The sequence below is a fragment of the Homalodisca vitripennis genome, unplaced genomic scaffold (genome assembly GCF_021130785.1).
Source record: "Homalodisca vitripennis isolate AUS2020 unplaced genomic scaffold, UT_GWSS_2.1 ScUCBcl_11136;HRSCAF=20307, whole genome shotgun sequence".
Classification (NCBI taxonomy): Eukaryota; Metazoa; Arthropoda; class Insecta; order Hemiptera; family Cicadellidae; genus Homalodisca; species Homalodisca vitripennis.
The window spans coordinates 1-11,269 of NW_025787252.1; the positions used below are offsets into that span (position 1 = coordinate 1).

Consider the following 11,269-nt stretch of genomic DNA (forward strand, 5'->3'; position numbering starts at 1 on the left):
AGCCCAGCATGTGTCTACCTCTACCAGCGAGCTTGGTTAGTGAATCCCCATCTTCACTACCAGAACCCAGAATACGATTGAAGTGGCTAATGGGAACTCAATAAAAAAACAATTGCAGTCCAGTACATAATATACGTATCAAATGATGTTATGACGTGAAAAAAAAAATAACTACGCCAGTCTTCTGCAGACCAAGGTCTGCCACAATGTCAGTACAAGTTGTTAAGAGCAGGATGTAGTATATCCTTATCTAAAATCTATACCCCGAATTAAGCTCATGGAAACTGTGTAAGACTGCACATATGAAAGAGATCACTGTTACAGTCTCATGTCTACATCTATTTAACCGTTTGTTTCCTATTCAAGATAACATGAAGTTTCTCAAGTTGGCTGAGGACCAAGGATCTGAAAAACATCATACAAAAACTGTTTTTAATAAATTGAGCAAATCCTCTTTACAAGATCCAAATTCCTTGTAGCTTTTTGAAACAAAAGTGGTTACATGCACAAAGGATTTGGTTTACAGGTAATTGTAATAATCATATTGCAGAGGTTCAGGGGCATATGATTGATTTCAGCCCACACTACAGCAGAATTAATGATTGATTTATCACTCTTAACAATTGATAGTTAATAATGTCATCAGCTTAAAGCTCTACCTACATGACCAAATTGGTTTAAATGAAAGAATCCTGAACGGATAGCAAAACTCTAAGGATATATTCCTCTGAATTGTACTCTTGACTGTTGCTGTATATTTATTTTCTGAAAGAACATGTCATAACTATCATGTGTAATCTTTTAAACGTTGTTCAATAATTTTGCCATACAAACTTGTTAGTTTTATTCTTGTTTGGAAAGAACCGTTTAGAAATACACTTTGTAACTGGCTATGTTCAACAGCAGCAACAATGTTTCCTCTATAGTAATATCATGTTGGTAAGAGTGGTCATACTGGAACTTTGCGTTAAAACGATCCTGTATCCTCATATTGTAAGTAATGTAGCACTAATTGTTCTAGCATTTGGAATTCTGCGGTAAAGGTAACTTTGTTTGTATTTTTCAACACTGCCTTCACATACACCATATTGACGTATTCTCCACTTGTAAATAAGTGTGGCATTACTACTCCAATAATTTAATAGTTTACTACGGACAAAATAATTTCACAGACTGAAACTCAATTACTACAAATAGAACAAATATGCACATTTCTGAAACTCAGTTTGTTGCTCTCAAAATTATTTGAATTCTACAGTTCAAATCATATCATTTTTTAATATCTGCTAATTGTATTGCTAAACTTATGAAATAAAGAATTCCTGCAAAACATTTATTCGTGTTTTTAAATTAAATAAATCAATCCTCTATAAAATAATTTTTTCTTTAAGAATTGAAACCTACATTTTTTAGTAGAAATTTAATTTGCTTAATGGGTAATTAACAAAGTTATTGTCAATAAAATGTAAAAGGTGTTATGAATAAAAATTCACTTAATCAAACATCATTTCTTTTTTCTTTGTAACATTATTTGCACTATTTTTTTCAGAATACAATTTTCTAAAATGTTTAGTGAAAGTTTTAATGTATTTCTTGGTGAAACAAAGTTATTGTTGCCCAAAGATGCAAAAAAGTGTTTTTACATGCTTTTTTGCATTTGACCCTGGTTTTCTCAAAAAACTTCTTAACTTACAGTTCTAATAAATTGATTTTATTCAATTTATCAGATAAAAAACCATGATTGAATTTGTCCCTTAATGTATCGTACCAGAATTACAGAAAGAACCTCGTCTAAAATGGTAAGCTGAAATCCGGGAGAAATCTTTTGCTAACCTTAACTTGTAATGAAGCATTTCCTAACCCGTGTTTGCCTAAACTTTTCATTATTTTTACATATTGAATGAGTTCCCACAGTTTCTGCATACCAAAACTTTTCTTATCTGTATATTTTTTTTTACTCTGTGCTCCACAGCGGTTGCAGAAAAAGGTTGATATAATAAGTGTTGGTTTCTATCTCTCTTACTCTATCTTTCAGGGCTATAAATGTAAACACATTGAAAATAGTGGTTGATTTAATTGAATATATGGTTGTGCAGTCATAAAACAATGTTTACACAGAACATTTGACTATATTTAACAATGTTATCTTTCAATTTATAATATTTGTTTGTTCTGATGCAACTTTAGAGACCAAGATGGGATTTTTTTCTACTTTAGAGACCAGTGGGACACAGCCTGGAGTGATTTTCAAAATAAGAATAATCTTATATCCTAACCAAAGACACTAAGAATATCCATGTAAAATGATATCATTACAATCAGTTGAATAATTTACGAGTGAAAACGTTAACAAACAACAATCTCACTTTTGCATTTATATTATTATTATAAAACATATATAATAGTAGCAGTTACCCGCAACTTTACAAGCAATTTCGTAGGTTTTGCACCTGTATGAGCACTTCTGGTTGGAGTGAATCATATATCCAATGCTCATGTAAAGTTTTGCCTTCTTCCCACGATCAAGAAAACATGTTAAAAAGTATATATTTATGGTCATTGTAGTATACTTCGATGTTAGTATTTTTTGTTCCATTGCTGATTATGCCTCTTTTCTGACGAAGAAAACAAATATACATGCACAGCTCTAAGAAGCCTCAAAAGACAACTAATTTAGGTTTGATAACAGCAATTTTAGTAGGCGTTGCAATGTGTATGACCACTGCTGGTTCGAGTGACAATTATATTTCTGACACCAATGTTGAGCTTGCCTTGTCACGATCAAGAAAATATGTCAAAAAGTTTATATTTATGGACATTATAATTTATTTTGTTAGATAGTAACACTGTCTTTTCGATCTAACACTTAATATTTGATAAAAATGTACAACTAAAATTAAATTAACAATGACACTACGCATTTGCTTCTTTATAAACTGAAAACTATTGTTAAAATGTTAGAACATTTAGAGCTGGGATCAACACATTAGTTAAAAAGCACAGTCCAGCGAACTTTTTATCTAGCATAGTTCTTGCTGAACTGCTTTAAAGGGAGTTTTCCGGTGTCAAATTCTGACCATCTTATGTTTCGGGGCATTTTTTAATACTTACCAAATCGCTGAAATCTAAAAACAGCGTAAAAATTATTTGTACTCACTATATATGTTAAACAAATTGAAAATAATAAACAATATTAACATAGAAACAGTTGATTACATTAGAAATGCTCTTCTAATTAATATTTCATAACTTTAGAGACCAAGTAGTAATTCGGTCTCAAATTTAAAGACCAATGGAGGGATTTTCTAAATAAGAATATGCCTGTATTCATCCCAGGGACCCTAAGAATGTCCATGTCAAATTTCAACGTAATCGGTTAAGTAGTTTATGCATAAAAGCAAAGCAAAACAAACAAACAAAGGTACTTTCATATTCATAATATTATTAGGATTAGGATATGTAGATGCAGTTTTGAATAATTGTAACAAAAATAAAATCATCTAGTGCAACAGTTCTAATATGTAAAGTATGACAAAACATCAAGTTAATTTTATAAACAGAATAATTTAAGTAACATTAAATAAATAATTACGTCATGATGGTCATTACTGCTCAAATTTACAAATTGAATTATGGAGGATTTTTAAATTTGTGTTAGGCTGAGGCGTACTGCGAACAACAAAATTATAAATAGATTCATGGTACACATACATGTACTTGATTATAAAGTGGTCTAACAGTCAAGCTTTAAGTTCAATTAGAATTTTATTTTAAGGACAAATATACATCATAACTTTGTGCCTTCAAATGTGTTTGGCTATTTAAATATACGTAACTGTCTCGTAATTGTAGTTAATAATGTGCAAGCGCTTTGAAAACTTGAAAATCTTCTAAATTTAATTTGTATATCTAAACCATTCTCGAATCTACCTGAACACACACATAAATCTCATTAAAATCAGTCCAGCCATTTAGGAGTTCCATGGACATACATACGCACATAAGAAATATATGTGTGTATGTGCCCATACAAAATTGGTATATGTAGCTGTACTAGTTCTAGAGATATTAATCTTTATACAAAATGGTGGCCAGTGGTTAAAATAGACATTTCTCGAACTATGTTTCAAGGAAATTTTTTGTTTGGAATGATGAGTACCAGTTCTATCAGCCACAGAAGTTGTAAAAAGGGGATGGAGAACATCCTTTTTTTCAATATGTATATATAATTTCATTTTTGTTGTGTACAATTAAAATTATGGTGTTTTAAATATATAATAAGAAAATATAGCAAAGACGAAACTGTAATCCTAATTTCTTTGCAATATGATAATATTTAGAATACTATGTGATGTCCCAACACAGGAAAATAATGTTTTGTCCAGCTGAAGATTACAATAAATATTGTTTACAGTTGTTCTCAGTTGGATGTGTCAGAATAACTTGTGTTATTTGTTTTTATAGGCTGTTCAAAATTAAACAAAACCTATTTATAAATAGAATATTTTACATTAGACAGTTATTGTAATCAGAGAAAATTGAAACATGATAACTTACCAGTAGTAATTTTAGTAGGCAATGTTATGAAATAACCAAAACTTGTGATGACTGCAAAAAGCATCCTTCTTGTTCTGGATCAGTATCAGAAATCTAGAAGTACATTCACGCAAACAGTAAATGAATTGGCATCTCGTCCTCAGAATGCTGTAATATTTAGTAAAAGGAAACATTTTAGAACTGTTGTCACCTTTACTTTCGGATCCGGGTTCCTAGCATACAAAACAATGCAGTGATGGCATTGGGGAGGCTAGCTAGCCACAATAGTGACATCGGGTTTACCACTAGCACATCATGGAATTATTGCTAAAGTTATACTTTGCTTGGATAAAAAATCCAATTATTACAAGAAATCAGCCATGTTCTGTTTGAAAAATATAGCAAAACATAATGCAGAGTTAGCAGAGATAGTTACAAATGTCGGGAGGTCTCGATGCAATGATCTACTGTCTAGAAAGCTTTGACAGTGGAATTAAAGAAGCAGCTGCTTGTGCCCTGGCCAATATCGCATGCCACAACGCAGATCTGGCAAGAACAGTAGATAAAGCTGGTGTAGTGCCTTTGTTGGTGTTGTGTTTGCAAGAGCCAGAAATCTGTTTAAAGCAGTCTGCTTGTTTGGCATTGTGTGAGATCACAAAAACACTCAATTGACCTTGCCCAAAGTATTGTTCGATGCTCATGCAACTCAGCTTTTAGTAAAGCTGACCACAATGAACAATGCGAAGATAAAAGCTCAAGTTTACAAAACATTGAGTCACATCAGTAAACACTCTGTAGAACTCTCAGAAGCAGTTGTTGGAGCGGAGGTGCTACCACAGGCGCTCTTAGACATGAGCCACCCTGACCAGACAGTCAAACGTAATGCAACTACTCTTATCCGTGGACATAGCCAAACATAACGTTCAATTTGCACAACTCATTGTTAGCTCAGGAGGAATAGCTGTTTTGACAGAAATACTTTCAGAAAAAGATGTAAGAACAATCCTACCTGCCATTGTCACTTTAGGATACATCGCTGGACACTCTGACAAATTTCGCTCTTGCACTAATAGCTTCAGGGTTAGTTCCCACTACTCTCAAATCTGTTTAAGTTGTGAAATGGAAGACCATGTCTTAGCAGCTACAGTGTGGGCTCTGGGGCAATCTAGGGAGACACTCATCTGAACACGCCAGTCATCTTGCCGAAGCCAATGTGTTCACCAGGCTTGTCGAATTGAATGGTAAGTGAAAAGTCCTCTGAGGATCTTAAAGGAAAATGTAAAGCTACCCTGAAGTTCACAATACAAAAATGTACTGAAGTTGCTGCTTTAGAACCTTTATTACATACAGCTCCAACTGAAATTGTCAAATACGTTCTTGGCCAGTTAGCAAGATTCTTCCAAATGACTCTAGAGCAAGAAGACAGTTCGCTGCAAGTGGTAGTCTTAAAAAGATACAGGAAATACAGCCCGAACCTGGAACCTCATTGATGGAATATATAACCACAATAAATGGTTGCTACCCTGAAGAAATTATAAGATACTACACACCCAACTATCCGGATTTACTTCTGGAACAACTTGAATAATTATATGCCTCAAATTCCAAATATCATAACCCCAAGAAAGAGAACTCTTGATGAACTCGCAGAAATATATCAGTGTCCTCTCTCGAAAAGAGTGGACTGTGTGAATGTTAACCAAAGATTGCACTTAATAACAACATAACTTTTAGAACTGTACGCATTTAAAAATATTTACTGTAATAAGATTATTATTTTAAAAATCACATCCTATATCTATTGTAATTCATAACTAAAAGAAAAATGAGTATATTGTTGGGTTCTATTGCCCCAACCTTGTTTAATTTCAACACTAAAATTATTAATAAGTAATCAATTAAAAGTAACACAAATGTTTCAAACTAAATCATTATAAACATTTTCTTTGGTCTAGTCCTTGAATGATTTCATCTCAGTATGAATACTGTCTATTTAACGTAAACATTTAAATGCAGATTTATGGTTGTAATCCAAAAATAAAATAATATTGACTGCAAAATAGAAATAGCAGGTGATATAACATGTTTCTATGTGGCATTATTCACCATTCAAAGTACACTTTTAGTTGAGAGCCCTATAGGATTTCATGAAACCTACTATATTTAGCAAATTTTTGTATTTTTATAACAGTTTTTTTACAAATTTAATTCGGTATTGAAGTAGCAGAGAAGTGTATTTTATTACAATGTACTGTTATGATACGTATGGCTCATGCTGCATATGACTTATTTGTTTAAACATTTATTTCTCCAATTACTAAACCATATGCAGTTTTATCCCTTGTTAGTGCCTATTTCAGCTGCAGTCCACAATGTCATTGCATTTTCCTCCAAGTTACAAGATAAATCTTTACGTTTGTCATGGTTTGGAGGTTTACTCAACAGTTCAATATTGATCTAATTGAATATACAGTATATGGCGTGTGTAAGTCACAGGAGACTCATCACAGTTAAAAGTAAATACTGTGCACTGTGTCACTCTCTAAAGGAACACAATCTGATAGTAACACCAGTTTCACCTAGAGCACCCTAGCGCTGACCTACACTAAATATCTGGCCAAAGTAAGCTATAAGTCACGTTGTTAACCATATTGCACTGAAATAATACATCTCTATGAATCATTTGTGACCCAAGTCACAATATGAGAAAGATTACCTAATTTAACAACACAGCGAACTTGTTAATATTTGTTAAAGTTGGCAGAATTAGTCGTCATAAACACCCCATTTATTAGTTCTATTTATCATAATTTGGAAACCAGGTGAGGATATATTGTTATTGGAGTCTAATTTAAATGGTGCCAATTGAAATAGCCTGAGCTGATCATTGTTAGAAGGCTTCTCCATGAAAAATACTACTATGGTGATGGCTGGAAGATCTAATATGTCGTAGAATGTGACCACAGTTTGAGTCTTGACTTTTGGTTCTTGATGTTTACTGATTGTGTCCTAAAGATAAAGCTGGTGGAAAGAGGGTCAACTAAGGAGGTTTTACCTGTATTGATTAGCAAACCCTGTTTAATGTGTAAGATAGTTCAGAATGTAAAATAATTATAAAACCACTCACGGAATATGAAATTCAGTCCCAGTTTGTGAACACCTGGGAAAATCCAGGAAATAAATGGGAAAGGTAACAAACAAAAAACTAAACCATTGGTAGCCACAGTTTTTTGGTTGGACTAACATCAGATATCATCAGTAACACAGAATAAGTCTTCCACATCTTCTCCCAAAAGGAGTTTAAGGAGTTCCAAGCTTAAAACATATTAAGTAAGCTTATAATACTTACCTTATGGACACCCTCTCTAGGCAATGCCTATAAGAGCCAATATAAAATTTTTCTCTATAACAGATCCTCCAGACATTACTGCAAACAGCTTTGTGTGTAAAAATGTAGTACATTTTTTGTTAATGTAAATCTACCACAACACATTTATCTAATTTTCTCAGTAATTAATTGATTCAGCATTAGCAAAGCTATCATTTTTGGGGCTGTGAGGAAAAATTCATTTCTGTCTACCTGTCTGTCTGTATGATATCTCAAAAACGAAAGAACCTATAGACTTTAAAGTGTGCATGAGGCTTTATAATATTTTTTTAATTTATATCAATAACACTGAATTTGATTATGGTGCATCACTCCATGTTGTGTGGCTGAGCCTGAATATCTTTCATTGTAGTACCTTCCCTACCTTACCGGAACTTTTATTAATTAAACATGCTATGAAACCTAAATTATTGATAAACAAATATGAATATAAGGTATGGAAAGATATATTGAGAAAGATTTCGTAGACTTTTAAATTGTGCATTCCTGCAGACACAAATGAGCGTCACTATAGCCAATCACTTAGTACGTTGATACAATTTCTTTCTTGTTTGCCATGAGGATCTAAAAATTAATTTCTATATGAAGTCTGACTGTCCATCAGACCACAAGACATTTTGAGAACAAAAAAGATATTGGCTTGAAAATTTGCATGCACCCTTAGCAAAGCCTGTTACGTGACAAATGATGTAGCGTACTCTGATCTTGTACTTAATAAATAATGTTAATTTAAAATTGTGTAATAATATAAATTTTCTGCCACTGTGCCTAGTTGTATCCATATTTATTTTTAATAATTTTAAATTCTATAGTTGAATGTGAAGAGCAATATTTGGAAAATTAAGTGAATTGTTGTTGAAACCGTGGTCATTACTCCCACACATACATTCACAACTTTGACGTGAGTGATTTTCCTTACTATTGAGTTATTTACCCCCTTCAAGTAAGTGATCAATAATAAGACTGTCCAGAGCCAATTCTATTTGTAGCCAGATTTACTGTAATAGCAGCTACACAGTACAGTTGTACAAGTTTGGCACTGTAAGAGTTAAAAAATAGTATACCAATAAGATTTCAATATTGGCTTAATATAACAACAATTTGTGAAGATTGGTTAAAAAAAACGTTTTTAAGACAGGGCTTTTAATTTTGATGTCATGTTTTTGCTCATTAGCGCTTTTTTACTACAAACTAAAATATAGGCACAGCTTAGTTTTGAATTGAAAAATAATTTATGTAAATGATTGGACCTGTGCTGTAACGAAGTAACTGTGGTAAAATCAAAGTAATAAGTATAAAAAAAGTATAAAGTATAAATTGAAGGTAGTAGATTTGCTAAACCAGGAAATAAAAATTAAAGTAATTTATGTTTGAACGTTACATACAATATACATAAAATACACTGGTTTCATGTTATAGTATTAAGCAATAATACAACACATACTGTACTATTAGCCTTTATTCTCAACTGAAAAAATTCATGAATCAGAGAGAAGACACACAAACCGGGATGAAGCAATGTGAACCAAATGAAACCTTTCTTGTTATAAAATGACTCCAAACATAAGAAGAATTATTTTTTTTTACTTGCATAAATATTTGTTACATTTTTGTCTTGGCAATGTAAAGATCTCAATGATTAAACTAAATAAATAAAAGTATATAGGTTACACATTCTGTCAGGTTTGTTTGGTTCTTAGATCTCACTGTTATAGTGTGTTATCAGATACTTTCTTCTAGTACAGTTCTTTCTCGTACGGTTCTTTCCTGTACTGTTATGTTCCATAACAGTTCTCTCTCATAACAATTATCCCCTGTGCAGATTTTTTCCTTACAGTTTTCTTATGTACATATTTCACTGTATAGTTTTTTTTTCATACACTTCTCTCCTCATACAACACTCTCCCACGCTTACTCATCCCATCACCCTGTATCTATCAACTAAAACCTACATTTCTGCACCCAATCTTCCATCACCTTTTTCATATGTAAATTATTTATAATATATTAGTTTTTGTATAAATTTAGAATATGATTTAATATTCATACAAAATATATAATGTTTAATGTACATAGAAGGCAATGTAAAGGACAGGTAAAACAAACAAATTTTAAGGTAATAAATTATAATTATTTTTTTTATAAATTACAGCAATCTTAAAAGTTAAAACCTTGAGACCTTAATTGTAAAAAACATTAAGGCAAGATCTAAAACTTACATAACCTTAAGGTCTGGTGCCAAAGAAGTCTTAAATTTTTTTTAAGATCGTCTTGTATTTAAACAATGTTTTATTCTGTTGGTAGTTGTATGTTTTTATGCCAGATCTCTGTCATATTACCCATGCTAAAATTCGTTGTATAATATTTTTCTTTTATACTACAAAATAACAGGACAGTTTTTATTTCTTTAATAAATGGAAAATCTTAATATTATTTACATCCCAGGAATTCACAGTGCTTGGTCCCTTGAATGTAAACACTTCAAGTGTTCTTTATGATGTCCTGATAAACTACCTAACTTTGGCAACTGATGACCACAGTCTATCATCAGGTCATAACTACCATATCACAAATTGTGGCTGGCTGGCCGGGATGCTCAGACTGGTGGCACAGGGGGAGCCACACTGGCATCTGGAGTGTGTTGGCTGCGTACTTGGGCTTGCAGACACAGCCACTCTCCACGAGAACATAGTTCCTGTCCTGTCCAGAGTGACGGGGGACCCCAGCGGGATCACCAGGAACAGGTACGGAACGTCTGGTACATTCTCCTCTCACCACATCACATCACTTGATCTGGATCAGAAAATTTAAAATTATTTTTAATTTCTTAAACTTACATAGCCAGGTGTGACGGAACTATCATCAAGGTTTTACTGTGGAATTGAATTAGAAATTTTTCAAAGTGGTTTGAACGGAAAACCTTAGTGATTAGTTTAAAAATCAATTTTTTTATTCCCTGATAAATTTCAACTACTTATAACCAAAATACCATTTTAAATATGTATATAAAATGGAAGATAAATAAATAATAAAAAAATATCTTTATCTTCTTTTAGAAAGAACATTATAGATATAAGGATAGAACTTCTTTGTAAACCTGAAAAATTATCTTAAAATTATAAAATCCTTCAGTAATCCAGTGGTACATTTCGGGAACAGTTTAAAGTTTTGGTAAAATCATTTCCATTCTTATGACAATTCGAAAATTGTATAAACATAATACTTTAAATAAATGTTATAATCTTCAAGAAAAAGTGCTTTGTGATTAACTAATTTTCTTGAACACGAACTAATCATTTTTAACTAAAAGACTATAACTATTTAACTATTAATTCTTTGTACATC

General features: G+C 32.2%; 1 protein-coding gene and 1 pseudogene across 1 annotated transcript; one reads left to right on the plus strand and one right to left on the minus strand.

The window, feature by feature from the left end:
- Nucleotides 1-4,422: 4,422 nt before the first annotated feature.
- Nucleotides 4,423-6,263, plus strand: LOC124374912 (annotated as a pseudogene).
- Nucleotides 6,264-10,183: 3,920 nt separating this feature from the next.
- On the minus strand, nucleotides 10,184-10,617 carry LOC124374913 (the record flags this gene model as incomplete). The annotated part of the gene is given in 1 exon segment (XM_046833047.1): nucleotides 10,184-10,617. A coding segment is annotated over 1 exon segment (146 nt), but the record flags the coding sequence as incomplete, so codon positions are not given.
- Nucleotides 10,618-11,269: the final 652 nt, after the last annotated feature.